Genomic DNA, 21,393 nt, shown 5'->3' on the forward strand with positions numbered 1-21,393 from the left:
GACACTCATTTATCAGTTAATTAATATGTCTAAACAAAAACTGTTCATAAACAAGCTGCTCTCTGATTGGTCTGACTTTTAAGTGTCAGAGTTAAATACCCAATCAGACACAATCTTATAAGCAGCTTTGAATTTTGATGACAGATTGCACTATTTAGAGATGTATTTTTCCCAATTGGAAGTATAGAAAACTTCTTTTCTTCAGATGTATGCAATATCTAAGCAATATATTACACTTTCTGAATACATAATTTCATAATTCAACTAAACTTTTCAAAATTTATAACCAAGTCATTTATTTAGGTTTGTCTTGCACGTCATGAAGTATATAAGTTAAATAACCCTGGATAAAAAATCCACTTTCTACAAAACTGTCATATAAGCATAACAAATGAAAGAAAATATGACAAAGTGACTTTGACGGTTATTATGATATGTACACTTCTAGAAAATGAAAAATGTATTTAATAATGTATACTGCGACTGGTAAATGAATATAGACAAAAGAATAATTAACATACTTGGCATTCCAATTAGGTTGATATGGTGATGGTGCCTGTGCATTTGTAGGCTTGGTAGGTGTCTTGAAGTGGTCCGTTAAAATCTTGGAAAATTTCATTGCATTGTCCTTTTTTAATTTAAACATTTTGTTGCAGAGTAAGGCTTGGCATCTCATGCTGCAATACAGTAGTAACATGTTATAATGTGAGTGAAGACATTCTATGTGTTACTGTAAAGGGGGTAATTATTCACTGGGTTTTAATTTACCTTATTTCGCTGACTGGAAAAATGCGCTAAATTAAAACACAGTGAATATGTAAAATTTAGCATAGAACACATTATCTAAATGACGAAACCGTGAATTTACATGTAAAACCTACTGAATATGCCTGAAATGGTAAATCAGTGAAATTTAAACCCAGTTAAAATTAGTCATTTTACAGTATTTCATTGGTTTATTAAAGATACTTACAAAAATAACTGTAGCAACAGGATGTAGTCATAATGCAGCACATAAATTTCATGTTAACAATGTATGTTTAAAGCGTGCGAGGGAGGGGGGGGGTCCTCACCTGCGCATGTGTGTCATTGTCATTGTTTACAAACAAGCATCTACCCATGAGCTTTTGCATTTTTAGTGTGTCTAGTTATCATCGCTTGGGACCCAATTCTTGCGTGTGTGCAGGTGACGACTCTCCCACTTTAATATACACACATTGTATATATTTTATGTGGGGTTGTGTTGTCATCAATAATTCTGGTATACCAAATTATATCATATGATAATCATGGTAACAATGGGTAGTACTCTTAGCATTTTGGTGTTAATAATTTCCAAATTCGCTCTATTAGAAGCGCATCCCCATTAGAGGTGAATTTAAGGCAACAGTACTATATACTGAATTATTAAAATACAACATTTTGACCAAAGACACACCTCTGCTGTTTATGTGAGCGCATGAACCACTAATAGAGCTAATAATGTACATTTAGATGAGACACTATTATGGCCATATATAACATGAGAAGTAAAGCCTATACATACCATAGGACTGCTAGTTTTTTATCTATCCCGCCAGTGTCTAAGCCATGGTTTACTGTGTATCTCATAATATATCTGAAAATCAACAAATCATGCTTAGATTTGAGACAATGAGAGCAGCCACTTTGGGGATAATCAGTGAACATCGATCAAATAGTGATAAAACAACGAGCTTCTTGAAAGATATAATTCTGTTATTTGCGATGCAAATCAAATATATCCAATCAATTAGCCATTTTAAGATAACATAAGTATTCACTAGAATTAGAATTGCCAGCACTGTATGAAATAGTCTGATAGCTGTTTTATCACCATGTCATAATAATCATATAACAAAATCAGCTTGCAATCACGAGGGGCCTCTTATGACAGAATGACCCTCCATTTCACACCACGAGGGGCCTCTTATGACAGAATGACCCTCCATTTCACATCACGAGGGGCCTCTTATGACAGAATGACCCTCCATTTCACATCAGATTTGAATTCAACTTACCATTTTGATATTCACATTATACATTATGCGAATGGGATTGGGGAACCAAACTTTCTTTTTAAATTACAGTTTAGAACATCAGAAATAAAACTTACTTTATGAGATCTGACGTCTCTGAGTACATGTTAAACGGTGATGATCTGCTCTCTGAGTCCGTCTCTATAGCATTACTGCACTTAATAAATGATAGGACTGCATCTACATAAGTCAAGGCTTTGGCAATCTTGTCAACCTAGAATGCAATATCATGATGGCATGAACACATGAAGAAGTCTGGGCTAACAATATGATCCTCCCAGATTATACTGTAAAGCATTAATTATTCACTGGGTGTTAATTTCCCTATTTTAGCTGCTAATTAAAATCAACCAAATTAAATCAACTTGAACCTGTAAAGTAACAATAAAACTCATTGTTTCCTAGATAAAATCATGAAATTAAAACACAGTGAATATGCTCAATACTTCAAATTCGTGAAATTAAATTTCAGTGAAAATAAATGGTTTTACAGTAGTGCTCCACAAATGCAGGTCTATCATTGACATACATTATCCTGTTGCGTAAATGGATCGTCCTCAAAATTATACCGATTATAAAATATCTTACCTGTACGTCAGCTGCATGCTTCAATTCTTTGGCCTCAGCACAATAATGATCGGCAGGATATTGTCTACAGAAAATATTTAACATTTAATATTCAAGCATGTCAATACAAGGACGATTCCGCTAAATGAATATACATGTAATCATTGACTGTGTATGAGGTAGCAGTAAGCAACCATTTAGCTCTTTCTCACTACAACTGTGAGGGCGCTAATCAGCTACAAATTACTTTGAGTCAAGCTGATAACTTCTCAAATCCATGAATCAAACCAACACTTGCAGGATTATTAAAAAAACAATTATCGCTATAAATACGATTCAGATCAACAGACGTACGTCTCATCAAACTCTGTTTTGATAGGTTTCCTTTCCTGGTGCCTCCTCTCAGGACCATCAAGATGAACTCCACCAGCGATGGCACTCCAATCATTGCCTGCTTTATGTCCATTACTTTGGTGTGCAGACGTCAGACCCACAGCTTTGGGACTTTCACTTGTTATAGTCCTAATTTCAGGTGTGTCCCAGTCTCTGCGTTTAAGTTTATTATCATGTTTAGTGTCACCTATACTGTGGTCACGTTTAGTTTTTTTCCTTGGCGGACTGTCTTTTTCTTTTTTCACACTATTTGTACTTTGAATGCTTGTATTACTTGATCGTCTTTCTGATAACCTTCTTGGGTGTTTACGATCCCATTCGTGACTATCCTCCGCTTTCACACCAATCCTATAAAAACATAAGTTTATAAACTTTAAATACAATCAACATTTTCCATACATAGTTCAAACAAGTCCAGTTTCTCAAAGCAGCCCGGCCAATTTCTTTACAGGTGCTTAGGAAGTCTCAAAAAGCTCAATCAATTTAGAAATGATCAACTCCAGATGCAAGTTGTGGCCATAACAATTATTTATCATGGCTCTTTAAGAACTAAAATCAATTCAAAACAATGTCTTCTTGGATTCTTGCTGTTGTCTATACTGTTTTGCATTAACAATTTCTCACTTAAAATACATGTACCTATTACTTGTGCATTAAGGGAAAAACACTAAGACTCTGTTTTTTTTTAGATTCTTTTGGCTCATCTATGGAGGCTCTCAGCAGAAGAAATGTTAATGTACAAGTAAAATAATTTATTTTAGCTGAAATTAATTTTCACTGAAAAGACGTTTTTTGTATTGAATTTATTTTTCACTGATTTAATGAGTTGAATGTAAAATATAGGAAAAAAGGTATATTCGCTGGATTTTATTTTAACTGAATCAGTTCCTTCAGTGAAAATAGCAAAAATTTATTCCAAGCGAAAATAAAGTATTTTACAGTAAAGTTAGTTTATTCAGTAGCAATAAACAAATGAGTGGTGTATTTTTTTTGTATACAGTGTCATACAATCAAATTACTAGAGTGACTTACTCCTTATTCTCTGGTTCAGGCTTCTCTATTGTTGGTGATTTAGAGATGATATCATGCTCTTTCTTGATTTTCTTTGTTTCAGTAGCACAATCAGGTTTATCATCTTTTCTCTACCCAAAGAGAAAAAAAATCATTTTAACTTTGAGTCTAATCCAGTTGATATGACAGAAGCTAAAAGTATACATTGTCATTGCAGTGCGCCCTCACCAGTTACTAAATAATGATCTTCCTTGTTATTGTGAATTGCCTGATTTATAAATGATGGTTAAATAGCGCCCTCATAGAGTCCCAAGAAGAAATGTAGATATTTGTTTATACAATGTATATTATCTAAAATACAATACAGCAGGATTCACTCAATGATTAAAAGGAATTCAGCTATTAAAACAGAAGGAAATAACTGCAAGCAGCATTGGTTAAAGTTGTCAACAGAGGGTGCACTATCTGATGTCCAACATAACAATTCTCTGTGAAAACATGCTTTCTCATTATTTATTCACAATAAACATTCTGTTTGACGAGAAACAACACTGAGGTCAGATATGGTTTCAAATGATTCATTGGGTCTATATAAACATTTTGACATTTGAAGATACATATAAATTGTGACACCCCCCCCCCCCCCAATTTTTTTCTTCTGGTGCACTGGTATATTTCTCACACAAAAAAATGGTGAAATAAAATGCTGGATCTCCTAACCTTGAATATAGAATATAAAATGCTCCCAATTTAAAAATAAACTAGAAAACCTGATTCTATATAGGACAAAACACAGTATAGATTAAGAAGACTTTGGGTAACTTTGATCTAAGAACCAGATTCAATAGGAAATGTATGTATCAGCGGATACAGAAACAAACATACAAGAGACAAATACACTGCACCACTGAAACCTGCACTGAAAAACTCATCAAATATTAATAATCCAGCATTTATGAATGCAAACAATATAAAATATCTTTTTTTACAAGCTAAGTTAATTAGGGTTAACAAGAAGAGATAAAAGAAACCTGTGCCATTAAACAAGTGAGCATCTTAAAGTCAAGCAGGGTTTGCGCTAGTGTCTCGGCAAGACGAGTCCCACTTACAGAATTTTAAGAAATAGAAATTTGACCCTGGATAACTTTATTAGAAATTGGACCCCAGCTTGCCTGAAAAACTGGGTCCCTCTTCAATAATTGGAGTCTGGGAAGCAAAATATGGGGTTAACGCAATCCCTACAAGGTAATTATTAATTAATTACATATGGAAAATGATTAGAAGAATAGTTTGAACGATGTATAGTCAATTTTTTCTGCATTTTTTTCAAAAACTCTGATTAACCTTTTCACCACCAGTTTCCCTTTTTTTCATCACAAATTCACAAAGTAGTCCTGTTTATAGTTTGCACTTTCCTTCGGAAAATTGAGACAAAAATAGCCAAATTTTGAAATAAAAACTGAAAATTTACTCAAATTTTCTGTGTTGGCTCCAAAATTAGGGTTCATTTCTAGAAATAATGTAGAATATAAGAAAATAGAACAGAAAAATTTGGCTGAGAAAGTCAGGTGGTGAAAATGTTAAGACCTTGTTAAGACGATGAGAGATTGTATCAATTTGATGAATTAAATAAAAAAAACACAAAAATAACAAAATAATGTCAAGAGAGAAATAGCGGTGTTATCAAAGTAAATAAGAAAAAGAAGCTTTGTTTAAATAGGAAAGTACAACAATTTAGTTTTCAAAATTATTATTAGATGCAATTTTACTCAATGCTCATAACAGGTTTAGCTCTTTATTCAGGGTGCTTTCGACACTAAAGCAACGGGTGCATAAGAAAAGAAATAAACAGGAGTGACAATGCTTAGAAAAGGCTGCAGTTTGTTAGGTATTCCGTCTGATACTAATCAGGGCTAATGGAATGTTATAGTATATATGAATGTAGTGAGGGCAATTTCTCATGAAAGCACTTGTGAAGCTATTATCCCCTGTTAGGATTTACTTAATAGGTCCATTAAAGGGTAGTGACTGTCATAAAGACATAGGGCAGTGAATTTTTATATTGACATATTTAATGGCATATGGACAGAGACAATCATACATGTTGATAACTGAGGTACAATATATACCGGGGTAGCACATAATAATACAGGCTTGTAAGGGAAGGAGGAATGGAGAAAAAATTTTATACATTGTTTTATTTATTGATACAGATTAGAATTCCAAAATAATATTGTAGATTCGATTTCATGATAATAAATAATTTGTTAGCAGGAAAGGGCAAGGTATTGATGTTACGAGATTCACAGTCAGTGATGGTGATATTAGTAATTACCTGTACATTAACTATGCCATGTATGGGTAAAGCAATATAAAGTAAATTGAGTGTTTTCCCAATGAGATATACTCATAGGTAATTGTTAGAACATAATCACTCTTTTACAACAGATGTGAAAAATTATATCTAAATTAATTTTAACATATACTTCAATCAAACAAAAGTAAGTGCCCCCAATAACGAAATAGAATTACTGGTAAATGAAATAATTTGCATATACCAGTAAATAAATAAATTTGAACTAATTTGCATAAAATAAACATGTACATGAAACACAAGATTGATTTTTTTTGCCTAATTGAAAAACAGAGTTCTGTACACCAATGGAAAGCTTCAAGGTACGTCTCATTGTTTAAACTGACCTAGCACAGATTGAGGGCAAAGCTGCATTCATATTGTTAGGCTACCCTTTCAACCCCATGTAGTATTGCAAATGAAATAACCCACAAGCAATAAAACAAATAGATCAATCATTTTTCAATGCCAGAGGTCCGTGCAGTATCTCGAATAAAATGTCACTGATTGCATGAGAAAAAAAAACAAAAAAAACAACGCATGTACCAGTATATTTATATTATAAAAATCACTCTTCGCTTTTTCTTTTTCTTTTTCAAATTTACAAAAAATACAAATATATTTATAAACTTTATGTATATTATTTTTACTTTTAGTTTATTTTTGCTATATTATTAACAAACGTAACTACAGAGCTTATGACAAATCAGTAACAATTTGTAAACCCTGATTGAATTTTCTGCACAAAATAAATTCCAGTAAACAAAAACATTATAAATATGCAAGAATGACACATCATTAAATTCTATTAAATTTGGTTGCCTTGGCAATTTGAACACTCCCAAAATAAACTTGCATTATTTTTTAGAGACATATACTCAATATGAAATTACGTCCATTTGGTCTACAATATATATATATTTGATGGCAGGGAATCACAGATTGAGGGCGATGTACATGTTTTCCACAAAACCTGAACTGAAATAAATTGTAATAATTCTTCTAAACACAGAGAGGTGTTTTTTTAGGTATGTAATTAGATTTAACATATGTACATGCCTAAATGCATAACTATGAAACAATAATCACAGGGCCACTTAACATGGTAACCTCCATTTCAAACAAAATACTAGTAACTATGAAATATTGTCCACTTATTCTACCTATCTCTTTTGCAAGAGCATTTCAAATTACCAATGTTAAGCTTGAGTAAGATTAGAAATAAATGATTGGCACAGATCTCTAGGCAAGCCAAAGTCTAGCATGGCAGCATTAAATTGATTGTGAAGACAGTCGGTGAAGCGAGAAATTCTCAAAGTTCTCCAGGTTTGCACAGTAATGAATTGTGACTGGAGGAAAGCAATCAGCGAGTGTGGCATCTATATACAAAATGCCATTACATCATTAAAACTCAGACTACTCTTCATTTGACCCCCAATCTATATTTGTATTAGTTGTGTAACAATATTTTGAAAAAATCGTTAAGCGAATATAATTTACAATTGATTAGGAAAGATTTAAACTTCATTAAATGCATGACGCATAGATTTTCTATTTTCGCATGTCTTTTGCCTGAACATTGAACACAAGGTAAAAAAGAGTTCATTGATTTTAGAGTGGCATGAAACAGTTGACGCAAGCAAAAACTATATCATATTTGCCTCGTTTAGAAACCAATAGAAGTGCACGCAAGTCAACAGTTGCATTATTGCAAACTGGATCATTAAAATATAACGTTTTCTTAACGTGGTAGTGTATGTGCTTACATAAATAGCCGAAACGAACCTATGTTAAAATAAGTCATAATTTAATGATCTAATGTGCAATTGATGCAACTATTGACTTGCATGACAAATATAATATATTTGAAGTCAAGGTCTTTGATATGTACTCACCTGTTCCTGTTTGCGTTTCGGAATCTTCTTCAGCTTTGGCGGTTTCTCCTCCACAGCACTTGAAGTTATAATTGGAGGGTTTCCACTGAAACTCGTAGACTCCTCTATCTCTTTTTTCACCGAGACTTTAGTGGGAACTTTAGCAATAAGTGAGAGATCAAGCTTGACAACAAGCGATGGAATCCCATTAACATACTCAATCTTGGAAAGTTGCTGACAAGCAGATGATGAAAGGAATGGTTTAGTTGGCGTCAAGGTAGGCATATGCCGGAAGTCCTCATTTTGAATTGGTGATAGCAATGGCTCTGGAAGTGCAACGTCTTTGCCAATTTCGCTGATCACCACTTTAAGTCCAGTATTAATTTCAACTTTTGCTTTCTCGGATGATTTCTTACCACTGCTACTTTTGTCTTTCGTTTTGGTCTTACTGGGAGTTGTTGATTTTGAGCATTTCGTATGACTTGGGGTCATAGTCAGTGAGGATGAGGATGAAGATGACAGACTTTTAATGCTTGTATTTTGTAATGATTTGTCAGGAGAACTTGTATTGACCACATCAATACTCGCATCAGAGTCTGAATCACTGTCGTCACTGACAAACGCTTTTGACTTGTAATATTTCTCCCCTTTCGTACTACTAGCTGTAGGTTTCTTGCTTTTTTTGTCACTTTGTTTGGGAGTTGAGGGCTTGTCAGACCTCGGAGTTGATTGTTTTGGAGTCTTTGGTTTCACATCAGTCTTTTTCTCATGAGACTTAGTGGTTTGTTTGTTTGTTTTACCCTTAGAGTCTTTCGTTTTTCCTTTCACAGGAGTAGTTTTTGAACCACACCCACCCTCAGCTGCTTTTTCAACACTTGATTTCTTAATTGAACTCATTTTCTTACCAGACTTATTTGCCGCTGATTTAACATTACTTTTACTTGTGGATGCCTTTCCCGGTGATTTCCCCTTGGATATTGTTTTGGATGGCACCTTCACTTTCAACTTAATCAACCCATTTGGTTTGTTCTTTTCAACTTGGTCCAAATCATTCAACCCACCACCAGGATCAAAACCTTGTTGCTCTGTGTCGCTAAAGTCCCTAGTGTCGAAGCCGTTGCTGCTGTCCCCACATTCCAACAGCTTACTCGGAGAATTCCTAGGAGCGCTGACAGCTTCACGGTTTGAAGAATTTGAACTGATGATTCCAGGTTTTGGGTGGTATTTATTGTTTTGGGAAGCACTTCCAGGAGATGCCTTTGTTTTCTGTACTGCAGCAGCACTAAAAAATGGCGCCAAACACCATTTACGCTGCAGGAAGAAGAAAAAAGTAAGATCCAGAATATATTGCACAAAAGGCCTGTCTGAGTGGCACCACAAGAGGTTAAGAATAGCAGCCAATTTGAATTTAAATTGAGGCAAACACTTTTTACCTTTCCAAGATTTTTGTTCAAGGAGGGTTGGATCGAATTCAATATTATTTCAATTATCAGGCCATTACAATACAGAACATGAAAACAATTGTCAGGTGACCAAATAAAAGACTCCACTTTCTGGGGTTAGATGTTATATTAATTTCTCTTAACAAAATGTTTTACTCAAGGAAGACAAAACAAAATACTGAAAAAAAATCATATATTATATATGAATTGAAATATTGCATTGCCATATACTTAATAGCTACAAAACTTGAATTTATATACCATAATGCATTGCTACATTTTCTATCCCACAATTCATTGCCATATACTCAATAGCTACAAAGCTTGAATTTATATACCATAATGCATTGCTACATTTTCTATCCCACAATGCATTGCCATATACTCCATAGCTACAAAACTTGAATTTATATACCATAATGCATTGCTACATTTTCTATCCCACAATGCATTGCCATATACTCAATAGCTACAAAACTTAAATTTATATACCATAATGCATTGCTACATTTTCTATCCCACAATGCATTGCCATATACTCAATAGCTACAAAACTTGAATTTATATACCATAATGCATTGCTACATTTTCTATCCCACAATTCATTGCCATATACTCAATAGCTACAAAACTTGAATTTATATACCATAATGCATTGCTACATTTTCTATCCCACAATGCATTGCCATATACTCAATAGCTACAAAACTTGAATTTATATACCATAATGCATTGCTACATTTTCTATCCCACAATGCATTGCCATATACTCAATAGCTACAGAACTTGAATTTATATACCATAATGCATTGCTACAGTTTCTATCCCACAATGCATTGCCATACAGTACAGCTCAAAACTCAGTACGCTCAGTAGATGTAAAACTGGAATTTGTATCCCACACCTCATTGTTCAAAAACAAATTCAGGCGATTCTTACCTCTTTTTGTAAAGGCGAAGGAGAGGGAGAAGCATTATCACTTGAGCTGCTTTCACTATCTGAATCACTTCCCGAACTACTCTCATCTTCAGACTCGCTGGATGAGCTACCACTATTACTTGATGAGGGACTTCGCGGTCTAGTTGCTGGCGAGTGCCTGAAAGATAATTATTATTGTTTTGTAAATATACTTAGTCTTAGGAATGTTTTTTTTATAGTCCCTCACAACAATTTGGTACATACACAAAGCTATATTTAAACATGCTTGCTCTCACCCATGGTACCCAGAATACATCCCATACTGCATTTCATTTCACACAGACATGCTCAGACAATTGCACAAAAACTCACAGCACACGTACAGTTTCTAAAGACATATACAACGAGCGAAATGCAATGCACACTTTTACAGCATATGGAAATTCCTTTCTGTTTCTTTTCTTGAAGAAACCAATAAAGGTTACCATGAAAATACGAGCCGGTATTGTTGAGAAAAACAACATTTCCGCCTCAATGGCTTTAACTCTTCTAACAGGGCAAGGGACGCAGCCAATGGAACAAAAAGCAAACAAAGTAAATGTACGAATCACCAAATTTGTGTGCTGAGAAAAGCAGGATGAAACGTGAGGGTGAAACATGTGTGCCTAATTTACTCTATTCTACACACAATTTGTACATTCAAAATTTAGTATATGAACATAGACATTTATTTACATTGCCTAGAATTGCAAACATAATTTTTGGGAAATTATCATCTCTGACATTGTGTCTCAGTTGTTTGCTATACAACAACCCGGATGTCATATGGACGAGAATATAACCAGATGTTTTAGAAGAGAATATAACCAGATGTTTTAGAAGAGACATAAGTGAAGCAGGAAATCAGATGCTATACTATAAATAGATCTAGTGTAATCGATCAAATAAGATTATTTACTATAAGACTATTAATATTCACTAAAAGTCAACATGACAGGTACTATTGTATGCTACAAAACCTGGTATATTTGAGGGCAATCCAAGGAAAAAAATCCTCTAAATTTTCTGACTCTCTAAATAAAGTACCACAGTGACAAGTTTTTACCTGAAATTTTGTATCATTCTAAGCACTGTTGAAAGATTATTGTAAAATACATTATTTTCACTTGGAATTAATTTTTACTGAAGGGGTTATTCAGTGAAACTAAAATCCAGCAAATATACGAAAGACTTCAGAATAGTCGCGTTTTGTTCAACTAATGTCTGAATTACATGCAGCATAACCCTAAAGCTAGTCACGCACCATCACACCATCACGTTTGATATGGTACCCTGTTCGTTAACGAAATTCAACACTTGGTGACCATGGCAATTTAAGGCTCTGTTAAATACAAACAAAATTAATTCTTTTACATACGTTTTGGATTTTATATTTAAAACAGAATTCAGTTTAAAAATACCCGAGCTGTAAGACATGGTTGACAACTGTAACTTGCATGTAACAAGTGGTGGGATACATACACTTATTGACACCAAAAGTTGTGTGCATATCAGCGATAAATGACGATTGTAATAAGGAAGCCTTTGCACAGGAGTAACAATTACCCTTTATACTGTACACAGTTTGTATAGATAGCTGCAGGGCTTGTAAACTAATACTTTACAGAGTGGTACCAGTGTATTCACCCCATGTAGCCAGCAGCACTGTGCTATACTTGTCAAATACAGACACACTATCAATGCAGCCAGTCACCCGAAAAGTTTCACTCATTGTCACAGAGAAATTGAAGTTTGTAATTTGTACACAAACTTAATACTTAATAGTAGTATATAATTCCTGCAATATAATCTGTCAGGTTTAATCAGCTAGGATTCATTATCAAAAAATAGCGATATTTTATCTGACAATAAATAAGAAAATTGAAAATATTATACTTGCTACCGATATAGTAGAAATATAGAGCTTTGTTTTGGTTTTTCTTTTGCCTGCTTTCTTTATTGTGCAGCTTTATGGAGAATTAAACAAGGAAATGATTCAATAAATATTATTATTAATAATATTATTATCTGTCACCGTAACAACCTAAATTTCAGCGTATTTTACGAGATATTTTCATCCTACCATATTAGGAAATGCGAATTCCAAATAAGGAATGATTACACGCGTAAGCGTCCTCTAATAATAAAAACAAACATGGCTGCCACCAAGGTTTGCCCGGACTCCATACAAAGAAGTTCGCTGATTCTGTTCTAAACTTTTTGGATTTCGGCATTCCCATGATGTATCCTTGGAAGGAAAAGATGTATAATAATAAGGTTATTATCAATTATTCATAAGATTTATATTACTACAAATTATTACTACTGAAAGAGTAGATTGCAATTGTGGGAAACAAAACAAAACATTTGTTAGGAACAACCCTAGAGTAACAGAATACAGTAGCATTGCATCCCTGTATTAGCCACACATCTGGATAAAAACAACATAGATTGGCAACTGTAAAGAGCAAAAAAATAAAATAAACAAAAAGAAGCATAACTACCTAGAGGGGAAACAGCAAAGTAAAATGTCAAACATACAGACTGATGTAGTATTTTCTTTAATGTACAAAGATGCTGCGAGCACTTAAATCTTAAACTCCTGTCGTCTGGCTTATTCAATTTGCTACAACTTTCCCAAATTGAAGAATCACGTATAGTAGAGCACAAAGATACATAATAGTAGGTTTTCAGCCTGGTAAAAGTAATATCATTATTTTAAATTACATTTGTACTCAACAACCCAACAAGTATGATATGTAAACTATTTTACTAGTGGGGTCTGAAAAGCAACATGCAAATTTAATTTGTAATTTATGATTTTTTTTCGTTATTGATATATATATTTTATTATGTATATTATACACATAATTGTTTTTTTCTTCTTCAATATTTGCCATTTCAACAACTGACATAAATAGCATGAATGAAACGTCGATTAATAATAAAAAAAACAATGATCCGTATAGAGTCAATACTGTGTGTGCAGATAGGTGGCTGAATGTATTATCAGGGTGGCACAGCTATTACAGGAGACAAAAGCACCATTGCTGGTACCCGGATACATTGCTTCAGGTACACTCAATATTGTAGAAAGCAATCAGGTATTATATAGAAAATCAATTTCCAAAAATGCAAAACCTGATTGCCCTCAACCTCAGTTTATTCAGGTATGTATAAAAAAAAAAAACTTTCAAGATAAGCAACTTACATGTATTATTTTCAGAGTACATTTGTGTATGTATATCCTTTCATTGAATTGTGTAATTTATTTGAATACGAGCTGAAAACATCAATGATAAAGCAATATTTTTGCATTTATTTTTCTTATAATAAAAGAAACAAATGAAGTTGTAGAAACACAAAATTTAAATTCACATATTCTCAATATCATTATCACAATACAGCATGAAAGAATAAAACAATTGAAGATAATCCAAGAAACCAAAATATAGAGTGAATATAAATCTACAGATTAAAGTTTTCTCAATGCGGAGAATTTTTTTCCTCCCAACAGAGTGAATCTCTTCCAAAAATGATTTCATGCACTACTAGCGCAACCTCGTCATTTACTTAGAAATTGCCAACAATCTAACTTAATATCAAAGGGCAGATAGGGATTAGACACATGAAATACCGCCACAAAACTCACTTTCACGCACCAATGATACCACCCAGCACTACCATTATAAAGCCAGTGAGTGTAATTCACTCAATTTTAAAGTCATGCAGTCAGACAAAGAATTCAGAATTCACCATGTTCTAAACTGTTGAGGTCAGAGGCAGGGAAGTGACCTCTGTATCGTGCTACATAGAGAAGAATGCCCAGTAGAACCACTATGTCTGCATTCTGACAAATCTTTTTTTTTTAAAAGGCCAGCAACATGTTTCTGCAGAAACACTGGTTCAAAGGCGGGAGGGGACAGACACTCTTGTGTTAGTGTGGATATAACTCATCTGGTATGCACTACCTAGAGACAAGTGAATAGCTGCTGAGTTGACATACCAACGACTATGTCAGGGCAGTGTCTTACCAGGGATACCACAATGGAATGCTTACATACTATTATTAAGGTTTATCGGGAAAAGAGCACAATGTTAACTGTATACAATATATCACAAACTCTGGTCACACCTAGAACAATAATTAAAAGCATAGGGTTGCTTGAATAGATGGAAAAGCCAGATGCTGTTTAATACTGTATACAACAAATATCTTAGTTTTTAATTTGGCAAAATTTGTGGTTGTTTTTTCTTCCAAAGATTTTAGGTGTAATTGTTTAAGGTTACCCATAGATGTGGTAAAAAATAAATGTTTTTGTAAAAGTTTATATTCAAAATAGTTGAATGGTGCTCAGATCTTGCTTATCTGCAATTATGACATTTAATTCACAGCGGCTGGGATTGGTCAGACAACTATTTTGATTTTCTGAATAAACTTTTTTGTTTTGTAACACGCATCCATGAGCATTGTTACCAGCAAATGTTTGATTTAAGATTTTCCTATTAAATTAGGATTATGATTATGTTTGTTTTAAAGTGCGCTCGCCCTCTTATTCATTTTTTTGTTGTATTGTTGCAGCAAATCTGAAGGGGGCATATGTATTAGGAATGTTCACTAAGATCTATGTATTTTATGACATAAAATATGTAACATGTTGTATAATTGCACATGGATTTTTCGAAGGAGTATGTTGACATGGAGTTTGTGAAACTGTTATCTGAACAATGATTCATGGGTAATTTGAAACTATAGTGAACAGAGGGGGGAGGGTCAATGATTAACACATCGCCTGAAAGCAGAATATCTAAAATGAATGAGAAAACAACGGGTCAGGAAATGTGTTAACCATTTGAAAAATATATTACTTTCCCTCCCCTAATGTAAACTGCTATAATATTGCAAGAGTCAAATTTATTGCAAATTTCACGACAGTGTCTTCACAAATGCCACAATATCCTTGAATAACAAAAATTTCTAGCAGTGAAATACTCTGGGGTCCAACGACATGGAGCATCAGTGACGTCAGCAAAACATTGTATTCACTATAACAATAAAATCATCAAATAATGAACGTTCCGAGCAGAAACAAATTAATGGATTACAGTATTCACCACATATGGAACAGGGGGAAACATTTTATTTAAAGGAGTTAATAATTTTTTCTAACACAATCATATACATAGCTGTATAGTATAATTATAGCTGATCCGGGATCCGGGATCCAGTCACCATAGTCTCATTGTTAAGTGGTTAACGAGCACTAAACGCCATATTTTAAGATCTGACATTTATATTACTAAAAGAAACACAGTTGATAAATGTATCATGTTGAAAATTTGACAAGTATGATGTAAAAATTCAATAACTGGTATCCCTCCTGGTGATGGTAATGGTCACATAATTACGTTAATGATTTATACTTAGGGAACAACCAATTATTCTAATGTGGGGAAAAGATGCATTTTGTATATTCACCTAGGTGACAGTTTATATCATAAACAATACGTACATAACTGGCGCATAAATGGATTCTATTTGTAGAGTAAAATTAATTAAATATATTTTAACATACTGGAGCAAAAAATGCTGGAGCATCTGTTCTCTAATTTAATGATTTCATAGCAAAGCCTTTAATTCTCTGATGTAAATCAGATTTAGAAGCTGAATATTAATGACCGTTTACTTTATATAAAACTGCCATAGTACTGTAAAATACTTTATTTTCGCTTGGAATTAATTTTCGCTGAAGGGATGACTCAGTGAAAATAAAATCCAGCGAATATACCTTTTTTTCTATATTTTACATTCAACTTGTAAAAAATTAGTGAAAATTAATTCCATACAAAACACCCGAAATGTCTTTTCAGCAAAAATTTATTCCAGCTAAAATAAAGTATTTTACAGTATCTAGTTGTACAAAAAGGTGGGAGCTACCTGGGTAGTTCTGAATTTGATTCCTGGAGTTGACTGTTTACTCAGCCGGATAAATCCTGCCATCAAAACATGTGATATTTGGTGAGAGAGACTGGTCTGCACACATGCGCTTACAATTAGCGCATAGAAAAAAAAAATGTCAGGGGAAACAGATGTCGCTTGGAACAAAAATATTTTTAAAAAAGTAAGAAGTGCACATGGCTGAAAAACAATGATTTTAATCGGGCAGCCGCAAGATATATATCGTAATATGTAACTAATTCCTGCTATTTCCTAATACATTTCAATAACTGTAGTGAAAAACGAGAAACTGCCAATCAGAAATCATCAATCTGTTCATGTGACTAAACAGGGATGACAGCTTGAATAGAAACACAGCAACCAGCACGTCACTTTCTCTTCATCTCAAATTTGGGTCATCTCATTTGCAACGCAGGTTATTAAAATACATCAGCACTTATCTAACGCATCTTTCTGCAGCCGGCAGTTTATCTAATGTTAGCTGAAAATAGAATGCAAATGTGTGATCCTAGTAGCGGCTGCCAGATGGATGCTAACACATAACACCAATTCTCGGCTCGGCAGTCATGCTGCTTTCAAACCGTTGTACAAATAATAATAGCTGGATCAGATGGCAGATAATTAGAGTGAAATATCCTTGCATACTATATTCTTGATATTATAAATTCCTGTGAAGGTTAACAAGGTCAATTTTATAAATATACTATATCAAAGTGATTGCAAACATGTGAAAAATGTTTTGTTTTTTTGATAATGTAAAATAAATTTATGAGTTAAGTTAAAATTCAAATAAACTGCCATGTAATAATATTTTGAATAATCATATATATAGCGGCAGAAATAGTAATGAAATGTTCAATTAAAATACTATATACAGAATGAGAACAAATAATTTGGTTAGTAGGTCATTTTTATTTTGTAGATTAGAATCTAAAAATTAATCAGTCAAAATTATTACTGTTCACACTAGCTACTTGCCAATTCTGCAAATATGACTCAATACATGAATTAACAAAATGTTAACTTAGCTAAAGTGTTAACAATCTCTTTGTGAAAATATAATTAGGGAAATTACAGATTAGTTAAATTATCTAATTTAGAATACTAACTGAAAATACATGTCTTATAGTAATTAGTATCTAACCTGGTTGGGCTGGTGAGATCCCTGATCTATCCACACAAATTGTAAAAAAATACAAGAATGTATGAATTAACAGTAGATTAACTAAGGGCTAGTTCTGTAATCAGTAATGCTCTTTCAAGGTAGTTATTTAAGTATTAAATACAACAAGTACTACTAACCACCTACTTGTGTCACCATTGACACCTGGAACAATAATTTGACTGTCATATACATTTGTAACTTTGACATTTCCGCCTGCATATCACTCACACATCATTATTTACTATGCATTAATTTTGTACTCAACACAGACAATTTTAAATCATTTAAGATACCATTATTCTACCCTAAATTGCTTTAATTTTACCCAAAAAATTCTGGAATTAGTGAAAATCAAGAAACTTTCAGGCACTGAAAATCTTTCTTAGGTTCCAAAACACCCAGTGTCAGTGACTTTTACAACATTTTGACTTCAATAATGCCATAAAATCCTGAAATGGCAATTATTTCTATTAATTAAAATTAAACTGTTTACAGTACATATTAGCAGTGGACCATTTTCTTTTTTCTGTTCAAGAAATCAGTTTTCTAGTCTTAGCCAAATAATTCTAAATGTCCCCCATTTCCCCCAGAGTAGATCATAGACCATAGCAAGCAGATTACTCCCTGGGAAATTATTCTTAGAAAGTGGTATATCACACCAACTATTTCCATAGTAAAGATATACTGGTAGTCTCTGTTATATTTATTATTGAGTATTTTAGCCATGCATTTCTGACAGGTCGAGGCAAAGGTTACATGCACACCAGTACAATCAAATTGATGTCAACCGTTTTTAATTAGATCAAGGGAATCATACAAGTATATGTTAACAATTATGGCTTACAGACATTTTCAGGCATTGGGTTTCATCAGCCATATTTGACTAACAAGCAATAACAAACTGATAGACTATCTAATGTCTTTGTTGGACTAAATCACTTTGGATACATCATTAAAGCAACACAAAATGGCAGCCAGTCTGCCATTTACCACTGAATCAAATAAACTACAGGTTTTCTTAAAGTAAATTCATCTTTTTTTAGAACAAATGACAAATAGTCAGATAAAAAAGATTCCATCACCTCCGAAACAAGTTTGTATGTGCATGAATACAGACAGAAATACAAGATGGTTACAACTGTCACTGTTTTTAACCCTTATTCTGCCAGTCCCTTGTACTTGTACATTGACTTGACCAGTTGAGGGTTATCCTATACATTTCGCACAAATGATTTAACTTTTAGAATAAACGAACAAATGAACAAATATATGAAAGTGGAATTTTCCAATTAGCATGCCCCTGTCAAAACAGTTTGCAATCAATTATCTACCTGAGTCAATAACACAGCTATTAAAGTCAAGTTGTTAGTATCCACATGAGTAATCTTGGTTATATTATAACAATCTCACTTGGATAGTCAATCTCATTATCTCTACACTGTCACATGTATTGTACTATAGGTTAGAGGCAATTCAAGCTTTAATGATATGAGATTAGATTGCCATTGATTACACAGCCAATGTAATATGCCTCAACACAAGATAGTTTTCTTTTTTTTCAAAATTAATTTGAACCATACTTGATATGATACATTACTGTCATATCACTGGAGGGCCAGGTTACCTTTATTATAAATAGTAGTTAATCACTAGATATTTTGTATCATTGTATAGCCTTAATGTAACAAAATACATCTAATTAATGACTCCCATTCTTAGTTTTTATTTGATCACAAAAAAACAAGGTAAATTAATTTATAATCAGCTACATTTGGCTTAAGCACAAACAAGTTTTAACTTTGCTTTATTTACTGTATTTGTATTACTTCCCAATTTATTTGTAGTTATTAGACCTTTTAAATTTGTAGTTATTTTTAGTTGTTTGTCTTGTCTTACATTTTATTTTATTATTACCTTATTGCATCATAGACCTTGTTTTCTAAGTTAGGTAATAAACTATTAATATAGTATATTTTATTTTAACTGAAATTTACTCAATCAAATGAACATGAATATATAAAATTGCAATTTTTTAACAGACAAATTTGTGAAAAATAAAAAAAAGTGATAATAACCCTTTGAGCGTCAGTGACAACTTCCGGCACCATCTAGAAAATGATTTTGTAAGGTCTGCTTCACCCCACATGAAATGTTGATAAAAATAGAAAAACCTTTTGATCAAAAACTAAAAGTAATAATATGTGAAACTGTCTGTATAATCCAAAATGATGATGAAATTTTAATGACAATGACAATGTTTGGGACAAATTTCAATAAAAGTCAAAGTTATATATACTGTTACAGTAGTAGATTTAAGGTAGCAGAATAGTTTTTTTGGCACTTTTCACATTTTTTTTTGAAAATCACACAAATAGCTCCCTAAGGCATGCTACATGCATTGGTGTATTTATTTTATTGAAAGAAAAATATCTTGTACAAGTAAAGTGGTTTTTTTCTTGTTTGCAAACAAATTGCCAAGTTTTTGTTTATCCAGTGTACACCCAACTAGTGCATCTCATTAATATGCATGGTTTACAAACATAACTGAACTGAGGGTAAATAGTTTTAAGTTGGGCCACTTTCTTTATTTGCTATTTACAAACAACTGATAAGATATCTGTTTGTAGTTTACACACAGCTGATAAGATGTGTGCACTGCTGCTTTTCTAGATGAGGAAGTATAGCAAAGACAAAACAATCGCTTTTGAAACACAACAAATTTTGAATAAACAAAAAAGTACATGAATGTACCACTTCAATGTAATTATGTCTTAACAGAATAAAAACTTACAATAAATTTCTGTAATATTTTTTCTTGGCTTTGTCATTGAAAGGTGTCTGACCACAGGGTTACTTTATTACAGTCCAGAAGTAGTTACATTTGGGGGGGGGGGCTCCCTTTGCATTGCATGAAAATTCTGATAACAGGCCACAAACTACATGTAAAGGTTGATCAATGATAAGAATATGCTTGGACCTGGTTTATACGATCCCCATGTCAGAAGAGTTTTAACCAAGTAGGCATACATGCATGCTTTGGTTTTTCTAAATTCCTAAATTATGTTACATGTAATAAATCTGTCTGATAAATACTTGGTTGTTTTATCTAATGTACTCATGCGAACAAAATGCACGGCAACGAAATAGTAGCGTGCCAACCCCCCCCCCCCCCCCCCCCCCCCCAGGCCAACGTCTTGACATAGGATATGGGCCAGTGTTTCACGCACGGCAAGGGTTGACTTTTTGGTACGACTTTGGTAAAAAATAAAAGTATCATCTAAAATCTAGTTAGTTTTTATAGATGATAACAGTGAGTCCGGTTACAATTAAATTTTGAAGAGATTTATCTACAAGTATAAGACCCGAGGTTACTGCGACGGTAAAACTCTGTTTTGCGGGATTTAATTGTTAATAGCACAGGAAATGCTACATGCCGGCATACACCACTGGGTCACATTTTACAATTATTTCATTCACACCAATTAAAAAGCAGGGCAGCTTCCTTCATTAATGTGCAAAATATGCAAAGAAGGAGAGGGTCATCAGTATTCATTAGTTTAGTTTAGTTGTCATTCACTAATTATGAACGAGATAGTAAGCACGCGAAAATTTCCA

At 33.3% G+C, this 21,393-nt stretch overlaps 1 protein-coding gene across 1 annotated transcript in view; it reads right to left on the bottom strand.

Moving 5' to 3' along the window:
- Nucleotides 1–21,393, bottom strand: part of LOC100366978 (uncharacterized) — a 184,192-nt gene that overhangs the window by 7,917 nt on the left and 154,882 nt on the right. Inside the window, exons 10-17 of the mRNA XM_085497673.1 lie at nucleotides 10,637–10,793; nucleotides 8,277–9,566; nucleotides 4,050–4,159; nucleotides 2,979–3,365; nucleotides 2,646–2,709; nucleotides 2,135–2,271; nucleotides 1,547–1,618; nucleotides 522–677 (exon numbers count right to left, since the gene is read on the bottom strand). Coding sequence (XP_085353799.1) covers nucleotides 522–677; nucleotides 1,547–1,618; nucleotides 2,135–2,271; nucleotides 2,646–2,709; nucleotides 2,979–3,365; nucleotides 4,050–4,159; nucleotides 8,277–9,566; nucleotides 10,637–10,793 — 2,373 coding nt within the window. The remainder of the gene's footprint in view (nucleotides 1–521; nucleotides 678–1,546; nucleotides 1,619–2,134; nucleotides 2,272–2,645; nucleotides 2,710–2,978; nucleotides 3,366–4,049; nucleotides 4,160–8,276; nucleotides 9,567–10,636; nucleotides 10,794–21,393) is intronic.

This window comes from Saccoglossus kowalevskii, chromosome 4 (assembly GCF_978046115.1).
Source record: "Saccoglossus kowalevskii chromosome 4, keSacKowa6.1, whole genome shotgun sequence".
NCBI lineage: Eukaryota > Metazoa > Hemichordata > Enteropneusta > Harrimaniidae > Saccoglossus > Saccoglossus kowalevskii.